This window comes from Lycium barbarum, chromosome 9, assembly GCF_019175385.1.
Source record: "Lycium barbarum isolate Lr01 chromosome 9, ASM1917538v2, whole genome shotgun sequence".
NCBI lineage: Eukaryota > Viridiplantae > Streptophyta > Magnoliopsida > Solanales > Solanaceae > Lycium > Lycium barbarum.
In genome coordinates, this window is record NC_083345.1 from 17,957,274 (window position 1) to 17,973,988 (window position 16,715).

The 16,715-nt window shown below is 31.6% G+C and overlaps 1 protein-coding gene across 1 annotated transcript; it reads left to right on the top strand.

The window, feature by feature from the left end:
- Nucleotides 1-11,193: 11,193 nt before the first annotated feature.
- LOC132611290 (zinc finger protein GAI-ASSOCIATED FACTOR 1-like) lies at nucleotides 11,194-15,152 on the top strand. The gene is made up of 4 exons (XM_060325715.1): nucleotides 11,194-11,601; nucleotides 12,545-12,941; nucleotides 13,938-14,209; nucleotides 14,289-15,152. The coding sequence occupies exons 1-4, from the start codon at nucleotides 11,415-11,417 to the stop codon at nucleotides 14,999-15,001; spliced, it is 1,569 nt and encodes a 522-aa protein (XP_060181698.1). The 5' UTR covers nucleotides 11,194-11,414; the 3' UTR covers nucleotides 15,002-15,152.
- The last annotated feature ends 1,563 nt before the right edge of the window (nucleotides 15,153-16,715 follow it).

Here is a 16,715-nt window from a genome sequence, read left to right on the forward strand (position 1 = left end):
AATTCTTGATTCTGAAAGTGACATGGGGAAATCGATGGAGTACCAGGTGGAGAAAAAACGATAAAAGAGTAAAATGAGGACCAGTATTGAGGTGTTTTAAGAAAATCTAACCTTATAGTTCTTATTTTCTTTATCAATGATTGTCAATGACATCTCAAGATTAAGGAGGGATAAGGAAGCGAGGGTGGAGCATGTTCTGAGGGAAGGAAATGGCGCAGATTTTTTAACTATGTTTTTTATTTTGCAGGTGATCAGCATTTTAATAGTTTCAATTCACTTCCAAGGAAAGCAAGACAAATTTTGAATATAGAGAAAGCACAGATGCCATATGTTAGAATCAGACAAGCCAAGGATCATCAAATTCCTGGAGATTAGCAAGAACTTATGATGGATGCAGCAGCAATAAATCTGCATATCAGGAGCTATGAGCAGCAATATTCACATGAATGAAAACATTTTTGGCAGGGTTACAATGGTGGTATTAGCATTTCACATGCTCATTCTAATGTAACTCTTCTAAAGATAGTTTTCAGTCAAGGAAACGTAAGAACATGGCAACAAACTTATGATGGCACATGATCAATATTTCTGCAATACATTATCCATGAGCAGCAATGCACACTTGAAGGGAAATATTTTTGGTAGGGTTACACTTGTGGTATTAGCATGTTTACATGTTCATTCTATTGTAATTCTTCTAAAGATAATTTCCATTCAAGAAACTGAAGAACATGGCAACCAAACCACACTGATAGAGCATGGAGATAGTCACTCAACATGACAAACTGCTGGAAGAATTCTACTCCATCCTTGAAGCCTGAATTTTAATTCACTAGACTTTTGAGCCATAGCACCTGGTGAGAGCTTGTAGGTGTTTGAGATGGGATAAAGTCAAGGCCTGAGGATCTGCGGTAGACAAGCTTTTATGCATTCTTTATGTTTGGTTTCCACAATCACTAGTTTTATGACTGGTTTTTGTTTTTCTTTTCTTTTTTTTTCATTGTTTGTACAGAATTTTTTTATTTTTAATAAATCACTACCAAACAATTGTTTGGTGGTTTTGCTTAAAAAAAAAAAATCATTTCTTATTTTCTTAACAGGCCATTTAATTAGATTCTCTTCTCCATCAACGTTTACAGTGCAAAGTGGGATCTTTCTTTGGGTAAAACTCCGCAAAGATCGTACTAAACGTCAGAGACACTTGCTAATAATTTTGCCTCGAGAATATTGTATTATCACCATTATTAAAGGTGAGACTGCGTAATTAAATTTAATCTAATTGTGAGTACTATATCAAGCATGCATGTCACATCAACATGTTGAAAGAAAACCTTTTGACATTAACATTCATTCTGCTGTTGATTCTTTTTTCTTGCTTGATAATATATTATTAATAGTACTTGAGTCAGTACTTAGGAGATTTTTTCCTACGATTACTGTTACAAATCGGGACTCATATTATACGTTATTCCATTTGAGCCTCGCAAAAACACATCCAATACATCTGATAAACAAAAAATCTTCAGATTCTTGAAGCAGCACTGTGTTTAATATAAATGTATCAGAACTTTCTTTGTAGGGAGACATATATACACCATTTTTTAGGATTAAATGATGCACTATATAAGAGTATCTAATTAGAAAAATGGTAGTTTTATCATAAAATGAAGAAATATGGGAAATTATTCATGACGGGCATGTAACTTGCAGCACAATAGTTTACATTCTTGTTTGGATGGTTGTTACCTATTGTATTGTATTTGTTAGTTTAAATACAATGTTTGTTTTGATTGTTACTTTAATTTTGTTGTATTGTATAGTTAAATCTATGGTTACGTAACGACGAAAAGTCCAATTTTATGTAACGACTAATTTGGTGTTATTTCGTCGTTGCCTTATTTATTTTTTATCATTTTGTCTTTATTTATTATCTAATAATCATATTTTATCTTTTATCATATTTTTTTTATGATAACTTTACACTGTATTTTGCTTTTCTGGTATGTTTATCCTTCAAATTGTTGATGTCAAACATTATGTAACGACATGAAACGATACAATCTATCCAAGCATTATACTCATCAAAATAATACAATACAATAAAATATAATACAACACAATACGAAAATTAGCATAACATTTGAAAGCACGGGAAAAGCAAGTGTTACATGTTGGAATCCCAGGAAGTCTTCTCCCAAAGTAAAATGGGCAATTCGCAGGAATGCCCTTATTTTGGGGTGATCATTAATTTTTGCCCATTAAATTGGTAGTCTTTAATATTTGCCCTTCGCTTAATACCATGAGGTTTGGGGTTCGAATCCCGGCTCATTCAAAAAAAAAATCGCAAGACAGAGTTTGTAGCAAGTTAGGCCTCTGGCAGAGTTTTGAATGCAAAACTCTACATCAGGCAGAGGTTATGCCTACAGGTACCTCAGGCAGAGTTTGCAGCTAGAGTTTTGTATGCCTGCAAGTAGAGTTGGCATTCAAAATTCTATCTGAGGCATGCAAAACTCTACCTTGTGAATTCCAACTTATGCCTTGCGATTTTTTTTTTTTTAATTTTTGACTGAGCGAGTGTTCGAACCTGGAACCAAGGGGCTTCTAGCGAAGAGCAAAACTTAAAGACCATAAATTTAAGGGGCAAAACTTAAAGACCAGTGCTTTTGAAGGGCAATCCAAAAAAAATGAAGTAAAATGACACAAAAACAAATTCAATGAATTGCAAATTATGATTTCAGACACCTATTAGCCCAGCCCAACAGGCTTTTCATAATTTTCTCATAATCATAAGGATACATAGGATTGCAGGCCTGCACTCAAATTCTGATTTTGGATCCACAAACGCTACAACATGAAGGTCTTGTTCTATGGCCCAACTCTTGCAGGCCCAAGTAATAATAAGGGAAAAAACCTAAGTAGACAATAATATAAAAATATTTAGATATTGTTAACATATAAATGCAGTAATAAACATTTAGTAGCAGTTTAGTTAAGAGTTGTATAATAAAGCAACTTCCTATGTATAAGGAAACCTCCATATGTTCCTACTTTGTTGCTAGCATCTTCAAAAACAGTTACAGTCAAACCTCTTTATAATGGCAACGTTTGTCCGAAAATTTCATGGCTGCTATAGTGAGGTGTTGTTATGTATGTATACTGGCATTTCATGTTTAGATCGCATTTAGCTGTTATAAACAAAAATATGCAAAAAGTATTTTTTTTTTTCTGTACTCTTTATGTTATAAACGAAAACAAATACTTGTTAATTTTAAAATCTCAATTGATTTTCTTATTTTATTAATAAAAATTGAAAAGACTAAATACTCATAAATCCATAACTAGTTGTATTCTACCGATAAAAAATTAAAATCTAAGGAACATATGCATTTAAAATTAATTAATTAATATTTCAAGTTTAACGTAAAAATTATATAATTGTAGGTTGTTTCGTAAGTTTTAGTCTCTTAGTCATAATATAACGCTTGAATTGACGAAGATTTTTTTTCAAACTTTTAGTAAAAGGAAATTCAATAGCTTTCCCTTAAAGACTAGCTGTCTAAGAGCTTTTTTTAAAATCAAGCAATATATAATATTATTAAAATATCTCCAAATCTAATTCAATCAGCTCTTTGAAGAGCCAAATTGAGATTTTTCTGAGGGCGGAAACAGAAATATACATATAGCTTCTATTCCTATCTAAGAGTTTAACATACGACATACTCTTTTATTTCACCCCAAGTAGCATTAGGTTGAGGCTCTTCATCAGCAATTTTGCTGTCACCTTCTGCATTCGATGTCTCTTGTTCTTCTACTCCAATGACTTGTGCAATGGTCTCTTCATCAGTATAAGTTTCAAGGATTGGATGTGTTGTATCAAACTCCATATAAATGGTAGCATCCTATGTTTTTTTTTTTTTTTTTCGCAAAAGACAGCATCCTATGCTTGATTAGTGTTATGAGATGGGATTTGTGCTATATATATTTTTTTAATTTAGATATATGTAATTAAAATTTATCATATGCATGACATTAATAATGATTAATATAAATATTTTAACATTTTGCAGAGGCGGATGCAGGATTTAAATTCTAGGGGTTCGACCTTAAGATTTTTAGTATTGAACCCATTATATCTTTAAAGTTATGGGTTCAAATCTTCTATTTATTAGAATTTTCATAATTTCTTACACATCAATGTATACTCCGCATCGAAAGTTAGGGGTTCAATTGAACCCCCATTTATTATGCTAGATACGCCCCTGATATTTTGTATATATAATATATTTCCTACAAAATATTATTACACAATATTTGAGTATGACTGTTATAGATAATTAACTCTACAAAGAGTGTACCGCTATAATGAGTGTCATTGATGCTATGGGTAGAATACTGTCATAGAGAAGTAAAATATAACATAAAAAATCGGTTCCGGAGAAATCAAGTCGTTATAGTGAAATGTTGTTATAACGAAGGACAATTATAGAGAGATTTGACTGTACATCTAATTTCAATACTATTACTTCTTCGTCCTTATTAAATGCATAATAGGTATACAAAGCTTTATAATATACTCCATATAAAAAGAAAATTTTGATCTTATTTATATTGTATAAACGTATGATAAGTAATATTTTAAGCATATGCATGGTTGTAGTTAAAAAATGTACACAATATTGAGAATACACATGGCTGTAACTTTTTTGATTATATAAATATCATATAAGTAATGTTTTAAAATTAAATTTATATCAGAAATAAACTTATATAAAATATATATCATGAATATGTGAATTCTTTTGTAACTGCTTTTGATATCTTATATACATTTTATTATAACTTGTATAATAAAATTTATATACCTCGTATATTTTTGTATACATTTCATTAAACCATGTATACATTTCATATACCACGTATAATTTTATCATACCTTACAACAACAACAACAACAACAACATACCCAGTGAAATCTCACAAAGTGAGAATTTTATTATACCTTGTATAATTTTGTGTGTGCTCCAAATAATATTTATATATGCAATTATACCTGATATAATAATTATCTTTCAGATATGTTGTTTTGAAATATATTAGCTAGATAAAAAATTTAATAAATATTATTTTTAAAAAATTTCATAATTATTTTAACGTAAGTCAATATATGTTTTTCTAACCTTAGCCTTGCCTAAATCCTTGAAAACTCTCAACAACCAATACGGAAAAATGAAAATGAATAAGAACATGTAGTAGTAGTAGTTGAGGGGTGTATAAGAAAGAGAAGTGAGAAATGATATAATAGAGATGGGTTTATCCCTTAAAGAAGGGAGATAAATGATGATAATAAAAATGAGTAAATATTATTGAATCCCTAATAATTTAGGGGGATTCTTTTTCGTATAATATTTTCCTAAATATGGTATAAGGGTATAAAATCTGTTATTTTTGAAGAACTTTAAAAGTTATGCTATTTATGTGTCTAACTTTAAAAGCTTGTCTTATCGTATAATTTGCTCTAATAAATTTGTAGGAAAAATTACAACCCAATACCTTTAGGTGATCTAGTTTATAATATACATATCAATGTATATGTTTTGTTTATTTGGGCTACCGCCGATAATTAAGTTTGGCCTTAACTTGTCCACATTTGGAGCCACTAATGCTCCCACTAAATACTAGCTTAGCTACCTCCTGTCCGTATAATTGGCCTTTCAAAGTTTTGTGTACTTTTTAAAATATATTTGTCTGAAGTATCGTTAATCTCTTTTCTTAAGTATTTCGCTCTTGGTATCCCATTAATTAAGGCAGTAGGGTGAATTTTAAAAAATAAAATAGGATACTATTTGGTATATGAGGAGCAACTCATACAATTTTAGCACTATCGTGAAAGTTGACATCCATGTTTATATCAATTTTCAAAGATATTACCACTAGAATCTGAAAAGTTTACTTATCCAATTTAATATCAAAGAATATGTAATAACAATACGATACATTGCCCCTAACGTTGGACTTCTCGAATCGAATTCGGATTTAATCGATCCTAATACGAGTATCGGACACAAGATAAGAAATAAAAAATATATATATAATACATTCTTAGTTGAAACTACCTTGAGGAAAAAGAATGGTAGTTTAAGAACAAAAAGGGAAATTTATAAAATTCTAATATATTTCTATGGTTAGTGACTTAGCTATTACTATTTCTTTGGTTTTATTTACTCCATCTGTTTTTATCTGTTTGTCTTACTTTCTATTTTTGATTTGTTTAAAATATAATGTCTTTTTCTTAATTTGGTAATTGTTTAATTCCAACATTCCACAAGCATGTTTAAGAGCACAAGAACAAAGGGTATTTGGTACTTCACGCATATCTTTAGTTTAATACTATAAAATTCAAAAAAATTATTTACTTTTTTAAATTTTGTACCCAGTCAATTGAGAAAAACAAATTAAATAGGAGGAAGTATATATATGATATGATAGTGTTTGATCGGATATAAAGAAGATAGAGAGACTTTAAACATATACCAAAAGTAATCTTTGAGGTCTTGTACATATATAACATGATTTTTCTATGGTTACAAGAGCACGCTATTGATGATAAAATAAATATGATAGTGTTTGATTGGAAATAAAGAAGATAGAAAGACTTTAAACATATACCAAAAGTAATCTTTGAGGTCTTGTACATATATAATGTTTCTATGGTTATAAGAGCAAGTTATTGATGGTAAAATAACAAGCTTAAAGTTAATTCGAAGCTTCCATATATAAATATTGTCTTTTTTTTTCTTTCTTACCGGACTAAAATAAAGCATGTCATATCAAATATGCATGGAACATATAGAATATAATTCTTGAAAACTTATCCTAAATTAAATTAACTTTAGAAGTAAATCACCATTCCACCCTAGGTACTTCTTTTTAAGTCCTTTATATTGGAGATCAATTAATAGTGAAAAAGAAATGTGAAAGAAGGTATGGTACGCCATCGGAAACTAATCTTCTAGCTTATATACGTCGAAATGGTCTAAAGGGTCTTTTTAATTAAGTTACAGCCAACGTCTTTATCAAACTAGATTGATTTAACGTTATATTACACATAATTAAGCATAATTATGCTCATCCAAAACCTCATTTTCATCAGTTGGGGTCCATATTTGAAACATATATAATGTGAAAGAATACAAGGTGGGGTTGGCCGTCTTTTTGGTTGATTCTAACAAAAGGTTGCTTTCCTTATGTCTATAAGCTATTGGCTTGACCTCAATTTTGAAATATATGAGCTAGTTAATTATTCTTTAATCAGATAAAATTGTGGAAACTAATTAATAGCATATTGTGTCTGTCATTATCTGTATGTTCTTGTATTAGTTCCTCAAAAACATCGACATTATTCATCGATGAAATCCACGTTAATGCTTTGTCCATTGTCAAAGCACTACTTTTAGTTTTAGTAGAGGGAGAATAGGGTTTTGGGGATAACTAAATACAGAATATTTCATTACTATTGTCTTGACCAGAAATTCACTAATTTGAACATGTTCCTAATCCTAATTTCTGTCTTCTAGTTGCTTCCATTTTTTAGCCGAACTACTTGTTTCATATTTAGTAAATATCAACAAAAGAATTAATGTTGTACCCTTAAAAGTAGACTAGTAGTACTATTTATCTTGGTTCTAGCTTTCTCTAAATTTAATTGCATTGTTGGATTATATTATACTATCAGAAACAATAAGGCCATGACAAAGAAGAAAGATCGAAACAAAATCGAAACAAACGTACAAGTGCCGAATTTTATGATTGGTTACGTCTAGTCATGGAATATAATCTTTACGAACATTGATTTTTAATATTTCTCTGGTAACTTAATCAGTGTACACAAAATTTATGATTTTTTGGTGTCATAATTCATTTCAAATGGCTTTTAAGTTTTAACATTTGAATGATTCCACCAAGAAACCTGTGACTAAGTCGTCATCATTTGGATGGGATTCTCCATTTACACTATTACAAAGAGTGATATATTGAATTAATAATGAGTTACAATTTTGTGCTTTGACAATATAAGAGATCATTACATAATAAGATTACCTAATTAAAAGATAATTATTTATAACTACTATATTTTATAAGCATTAGCTAACAAGGTAATTAACCTGTAAAAGAGGTTAAGTTACATTGATGGAGTAACTTAAATTAAAATTGAAGTATTGTTGATTGATTGTTTTATTTTGAAAAGAGCAAAGAGGGAATTATTGGGTACCCATTTATTTCAACTCTTGTAATGTAAACTCGCGCGGAAAATATGAAGTAGAAGAAAGGAATATACCATCAAATATTGTGGCGGGATAAATAAGATTTTTTAATTTCTAATTAGTGTCTCCAATTCGACTCTTGACATAGAAAATTTTTTGGAGCCATAAAGCGAATGCCCGACACTGAGTGAGAAATTAAAAAAAAAAAGGTAATACACTATATTAATATTAGTGCTAGAGAGAATGTGGAACTAACTAATAGTCGCGCCACAATTATTACTGCTTGAATTTGATTAGTCAGAATTCAAATACTACTTCATTGTGATATTTTGCCACATTATTTGCTGGGTCACATCAAGAGGCACTGGCCCTAATAAGATAATTCTTTTTGATTATTTCTTCTAGGGTGAGATGTCTTTCACACTAAGAACTGATCCAAAATTTTGTTTTACTTTTATGTACTACTACTAGTTTTGGTGCTTTCTTCTTACCATTTTTTCTCTCTTGGTCTTAGAGCCAGTTTGAATGGGCTTAAAATAAGTAGTTTATAAACTGGAAATAGCTTATAAGTCAAAATAAGAACCCGTTTGGATTGGTTTATAAGTTGCTTATAAACTGTTTTCAGTTTTTTTGAGTGTTTGGCTGGCCAGCTTAAAGTCATTTTGTGCATAAAATAAGCCCAAAAAAATAGTTGGACCCATTTGGCTTAGCTTTTGTCTAAAGCAGCTTATAAGCTGAAACAGCTTATAAGCCAAAAAAAAAAGTTAGCCTATCCCAATTTTTTTTTTTTGGCTTATAAGCTGTTTCCAGCTTATAGGCTGTTTATTTTAAGCCCATCCAAACAGGCTCTAAATAAGTTGGGGTAGGCTAACTTATTTTTTTTTACTTGTAAATTGTTTTCAGCTTATAAGCTAAACCAAACGGACCCAATTATTTTTTTGGGCTTATTTTATGCACAAAATGACTTTAAGTTGGCCAACCAAACACTCAAAAAAACTAAAAACAGCTTATAAGTAACTTATAAGCCAATCCAAACGGGCTCTAATTCTCCCTAGGTATGTGATAATCAAGTTTTTTCTCTCATTTGCGCCAACAATTAGGATATCGCTTTTTGAATTATGATGCTATATTAATCATAATCATCATAATACTTAATAGTCATAATTAAGAAGAAGACACACACATACATGCACCCTTCGGAAAGGAATGTACTTTTCTGTTTTCCCATTTTCTTAAAGTTTTCCCTTTTTGGGTAAATTTTAGTCAATTTTGATTCTTTCCCTCAGATTTCTGTTTTCTTTTTTTAGTTTAAATTTAATACACTGATGAAGTAAACAATATATTTATACAACCAATTTATTTATAATATAATTACAAGTTATTTTATGATAAATATAAATAATCTATTAGTGACGGGATAAAAATGATAATTGAATTGCTATCACTGTTTAAAACATTAATACTATAAAAATATTTTTATATTGTGTTAGTATATATACTTTAATCTTTTTTGTTTTATTTGTTGGTCCTGCGGGAAAGAGGGTGGGTGGGGCACTATATAGAGGGGCGAAAGGGAGCTAATTAAGGCCTTATTGGTTTTTAATAAGATTAAAACGTCTGAATTTAAATACGCATTTGAATATTAAAATTTGTATTAAGATACAGTCGTCTAAATCTAAATATTAAAATGCTATATCAAGGTAAGAATATTAAATAATCAAAATTGTTTGTTTTCTCAACATCTAAACGTATAAAAGTTGTCTTCATTCAAAAATTACTACTAATATAAATCCATATAAAATACTTGGTATCTAATACTATATCAATAAATAAATATGTACAAAAATTATATGGTGGTGGTGGTGGTGATGCCTAAAGTTGGTGGTTGGGGGTGGTGATGGTGATGCCTAAAGCTGGTGGTAGTGTTGGATGATGGTGGTAGTTATGGTTAAGTAGTAGCTAGTAGTGATGGTGACTGACATTAGTGATTATGTTGGTGGTAGAAGATTGTAATTAATAGCAGTTGTGACTAGTAATTATGATAGATGATAGTGATAGCTAATCGTTGACATCAGATACCGGTGGTTGGCGGTATACAGTGATGGCTGATGGTGGTGATTGTCGTTGTTGTGGTAATTGTAGTTTGTGTTGATGATTATAAATTGTGGTTAGTGGTGGTGCAAATAATTCATGTGGTGATTGGTGAGGGTGGTGGCTAAGGATGGTGGTTGCGAGTGGCAGCTGGTGGTAGCTAATAATGGTTTGTGGCGAGGGTCAACAGTGAAAGTTGAGGGGGTAATGGTGAAATGTCATATTTACATATATCTTTGGATGTGTAACATCTTAATGATATTAAGACTTTGTAATATATCTTAATCATTCATATCCATTAACTGGTCATAATTTTTTTTTTAGAAAAAAAAATTAATGATTAAGATTTGAATTATGAAAATTCAAACTAAAAAACACACTTAATAATTAAGATTTGAATTATTAAGATTCAGACATTCACTAAATGCAAACAAATGAGACCTACATGGGTCTTAGGCAGTAGGGTGATTTACAAGAATGACCATGGAGTTGGGTGATCTTGAATCTTTGACCTCGCTTGCTTCATAAGCAAACATTCAAGTTTAACAAATTAATTTTGACCTTGAATATTTTGCCCATGGACAAGCTGTGGTCAAAAGTTATAGATCACCTATTTCTGATATCATTGAGTGTAATTTCCTGTAATATCAAGAATCTGAATTAATCGAGCCGGTGGATTTCAGTTAACTTATTGTTATTGAAAAAGAAAGCAGGTTAATGATTAATTGTAGTCGCAAAACGAAATTGTACAAAGTTAGGGGCCTTTCCACATCAATTGTCTCTACATCCACACTATATATATTAGTATAAGCCAAATAAGAAGACCACGGTTCCTAAGTTATTAATGTGCCAACAAGAGAGGGAATAGAGGAGAGAGTTCCCTGGTTCTTTGTCTCTCTCTACTCATAGCATATTCCTAGATTTAAGTAAATCCTTCAACCCCTTTTGCACCAACAACTAAACAAAAAGTTGGGAAATAACAAAGCAGAGTTTCTGAAAGCTAGCAGAGGAAAAAACAGACAAAATCTGATAATTGTTTCACCATTTATTGTTTGTTTCTAAATGTCAAATATATCAGGAGAAGAAGGCAGTTTCTCTTCAGGAAACACTGGAGAAGAATCCCATAAATTGCACACTTCAAATAACAATATTTCCTCTGTTACCGCTAGCAATGGTTCCAGCTCACAATCCCAACTGCATCAGAATAAGCCACCAGCTAAGAAGAAGAGAAATCTTCCTGGGAATCCTGGTAAAATACAATTATATGTACATCCAATTATTTGTGTTCTGTTGACTTTAGAACGGCAGATTCTTTCTTCAGTTTTGCTTCTTAAGTATTTTTTTCTAACAATTTCATGATCATATGTCAAACCGTAAAAGGTACATATTATATTAATGTTGCAGCTTAATTAGTTCAATTTGAATCTTGAATAGTACTTCTATGGATAATTAGTACTGTGTTTAATTTAACATGAAGTAGTGTTTTGATTCTTGAAATTGAACTAGCGAGCTTTAGTTAATTTATGTTAAGCACATTGAAGCTGCACAGATATACTGATGAATTATAACATTAATTGGTTTTCTGTGATCTAATGTGAACGTATAAGTAGAAACGTAACATATATTACTACGTACAAGAAATAGCTTAGCGTCATGATGGTGGTATCCTTGACTCTAAGCTCGTTTTAAATAGAGAAATCCTCGTCTTTCAAATGGGTCAATAATTGCTTGCAACTGTAACGAAATCCACTTTTTTCATTTTTCTTTTTTGGTGACCCACACGCCACTTAGAGAGATATATGTCTATGAGTAGTACGTGCACTTTCTAATCATTCGAGAAAATTTACTCCTCGTGGAATATTCGTTAATATCTAAATTGATTGTTTAATGTTCAAGAATTACAGAATCCAGTAATTTTTTTGTCGTGAATATCTAAACTGGTTATTTATTCTTCCAGAATTCTAGAATCCAATAATTTTTTATCGTGAATATCTGAGCTGGTTGTTTGTCGTTCAAAATTTCTAAAATTTAGTACTTCTTGGTCGTAAATATTTGAATTGGTTGTTTGTTGTTCAAAATTTTTAGAATCTAGTACTTCTTGATCATGAATATCTTAAGTCGTTGTTTGTTGTTCAAGAATTCTATTCAATGTGTGTAATTGATCGATTGATTCTCTTCTCGAAACTGTCCAGATCCTAATGCAGAAGTCATCGCGTTATCACCAACAACCCTTATGGCGACAAACAGATTCGTCTGTGAGATTTGCAACAAGGGATTCCAAAGGGACCAGAATTTGCAGTTGCATAGGAGGGGACACAATCTCCCTTGGAAGCTCAGGCAAAGAACAACGACCGAAGTGAGGAAACGCGTTTATATATGTCCAGAGCCAACTTGCGTGCACCACAATCCAGCTCGTGCATTGGGTGATCTTACTGGTATTAAGAAGCATTATAGCCGCAAACATGGAGAAAAGAAATGGAAATGTGATAAATGTTCCAAGAAGTATGCTGTGCAATCTGACTGGAAGGCTCACCAGAAGACTTGTGGAACAAGAGAATATAAATGTGACTGTGGTACCATTTTCTCCAGGTTAGTCTGTCTTCTCATATAATTCTTCAGTCATTTCTTAACTATGAACTAAAATGGAAAGCATTTCATGTTGATCCAACATTGTTACCTGCTAAAATGATCAACTACCTAGCTACTATGGTTTTGCTTAATAGATATATAATGCATTTATTCCTGTATATACAGAAAATATGCTTAATGATCTTAAGATCTTAAATGGTATCATTCTTGAGGGAGTTGCTCTAGTCATGACAAGTTTAACTTCTATATTGTAAAAGAACTTACACTATTATATGTATCACTACATGTAATTTGTTTGTTTATCGTGTAGGGTATAGGTGATGCTAGTTATCTGACAAATAAGACAGCAATCTAGCTACTGTTACATTTTAAATTATAATGATAAATGTATAAAATTATTTCCCATGACCTTTCTATAACGGCACCCGCATGTAACAGCATCTCTCTATACCAACTAAGATTTTTCGGAACCGATTTTTTATGTTATATTTTACTTCTGTATAACAGCATTTCACCTATAACAGCAACAGTCAACTTTATAGCAGTACGCTCTTTATAAAATTACCCCTCATATAACAGCTATCTTCTTTTTTTGGTAATATAATAATTAACCATCTTTATAAAAATAGAATATCTATGATTACCAATAATAAGAGTGGAAATTTTGACCAAATATTTGATCATTTAGTACACTATTTATGACAAAAAATATCATATGAATATATATATTTCATCATTAAATGATTTTCCTTCATTATACAAAGTGTGATTAAGCTTAGAATTTGACAATTAAAAATGAAAATTAGATTTTATGCATCTTTTTTGCCTATAACAGCGAAATATTATTTAAATGTCAATGCTGTTATAGGTGTATAACAGTCATTCTCTATAACAGCTGAAAAATTTCGGACCCAACCATGCTGTTATAGAGAGGTTTGACTGTATATAAAAGTTAAATCGTTTGTTTAATGATATGGGAGGTTTATTGATGTGCAGGAGGGACAGCTTTATCACCCATAGAGCTTTTTGTGATGCCTTGGCTGAAGAAAACAACAAACTGAACCAAGGGCTAATGAACAACATGGAACCCCATTCAAGTGGCCAAATGAATGACCTCATGTCATCCAATGCCTCCTTGGGATTATCCGAATTCAATAACTTTGATCCCAAAAACCCACTAAAATCACTCCCTCAAGAATTTCTTCCCATTCCATTCAAGTCCATGAACAATAATGTGGCTCAAGGTGGCATGTTCTCGACCCCTTCAGGTAGTTGTGTGACCATCTCATCTAAAAATTAAAACTTCGTTTCAGAACATTTTTATTTTTAAGTATGTTTTCAACACAGGTAATCTCTTTGGCAGCCCAAGAAGCGTAGCTTCATCATCCTCAGGGCTTCAACTTAGCTCCAATATCCCATCAAATTTCAATTATCTACAAGACAATGGCGAAAATGGGTCGGCTCAAGGGCAAGGCCAACTTTCTGGATCAACAGTTCCAATGTCAGCAACTGCGCTTTTGCAAAAAGCGGCCCAAATGGGGGCAACTGCTAGTAGCAGCATTAATTCCCCAATGATGCAAAAGAGTTTCGTAACAAGTGCAATGGCTGGTCCAGCTACTATAACAAGACCAACGCCATATGTTGGTCCCTCTCCCTATGAGAATTTCCAAACACAAGCAGATAATAACAATCATCATCCGCCAAATTTCGCAGCAGTGATGAGTGACATGGGAATTTACAGTGGGATACTAATGAGCGACGAACAAAACAATGGTGGATTTATCAAGAACGGAACGGAACATGATCACGAGAACAATAATACAAATAATAGCTCTAGTGGAAGAAGTCATGTGATGGGAATCAGGAACCAGACAGTGTTAGGGCAAAATGGAAATGACATGTTGACAGTTGATTTCTTAGGAGTTGGAGGAACTTCAAGGCCACCTATTAGTTTGCACGAGCAACAACAGCACCAAAGGATGCAAGCTGCTGCTATAAATCCCTTCCATCAACAGAATGTTAATTTGCATGGAAATGAAAAGCCCATATGGGATGTTTGATTTAGCACAAATGTTACAGCATATTGAAATCCAGTATTACACCAAATCAATGATGCTACAGTACGCTTTTATACATCATTTAATCATAGTTAAATTACACTCCCTCTGTCCCATTTTATGTGACACTCTTTCCTTTTTAGTTAGTTCAAAAAAGCATGACAACTTTTTTATATTTAGTAAGTATTAATTTATCTTTAAACTTCTTATTTTACTCTTAATGAAATGATTATCTATAGTTTATTTTGCACCGCAAGTTTCAAAAGTTTCCTTTCATTCTTGAACTATGTGCCCAGTTAAACATCTTTACATAAATTGGGAGGGATACTACTCCTATATTACTAAAACTTTAATTTGTAACTTTTGAGGTTAAATTGTAAGGTTTGGTGTAGATGCCGAATGACGAGTCTCAACAACCTGTAGACCATTACAAATCCATACGTTTAATTTCTCAGTGTATTATATTTTTCTTACCTGGAAATTAATATTTAGTATTAAAGTGCATGCATGATAGAATTTAATTTGTAGAAAACAGACTAGATATATATATTTCCCTTCCTTGTAGTTACTTGGGTGGCGGATCTAGAAATTATAAGTCAGTGGGTGCTTCACTGATTTTGGTATATATATAAATGATCATAAAAATTAAACATGGTGCTCGTGATCACTTTATGTACATTTTAAAATATATTTATGCATACATAATACAATTTCAAGCTCAATGGGTGTTTCAGCACCCATAATGAGTGCAGTAAATTAAACCAGTAATCAGTTCGGTTTTGTTTCTACTAGAATTTGAACATTTTGGTCTCTTATTAATTTCATCCTAGCTACCTCATTGAACGATAGGTTGCGATCCCAAAAATAAGAGTGTTTATTCTTAATATTTTTTTTATTTTTTTATTTTCCTTTTTCCCATTCTTCTCTTTTGTTCTTTCCTATTGCAATCTAGCAGTGGTCACTCCAAGCACAACCTTCTCTGCTGAAGTTGATTAAGAAAATTCGAAGAGAAAATACAGTTTTAGTGGAAATTGAACACTACAATTTTATTTTATTTTTAAAAAATCGTTTCGAATTTAATTTGTATTCCCATATTAATCAGGGTCAATGCATGGACGTCGTTGGTGCTTGACATTAATGGAGTTTGACCTACCTACCTATTCAAGTAACCATATATAACGGGTCGGTGCCTATCTTCCTTACTGATTTTGACTGCTTGACAAGCATGTCTTGTACGAAGTAAGAAAATTTCATTATTTGTCACTGTAATAATTGCATCTTGATTAAGAGAGCTACTTGCATGAATACTCACAAATGAAGAGTCATGATTTTTGTATATTGGATTGCTAATGTCTAAATCATTTTCAAAGAGCTAAATTTGTAGCAGCGAAAACAACGAAAAATCTGAAAGGAAAAGAGAACTTTTGAACAATTGAACAATACATGCAAATTTTATTATAAAAAAAATACATGCAAATTTTGTCATTCGGCCAGAACTTGTGAACAATTTAACAAGATAGGTAGAATGAAGATAGTTCATAATCTTACTAGTTTGTCAAAATTTGTGAACAATAGAACAACACAAGCAAGGTATGTTACGTTCATCAAACAACACTTGTGAAAACTTTTTTTTAATAATCAGATTGAGAGATTTCAATATTCATGGAGGGCTGCTGGGATAGGGAATGCAAAAATAAACTGTCTATAGCCTATACAA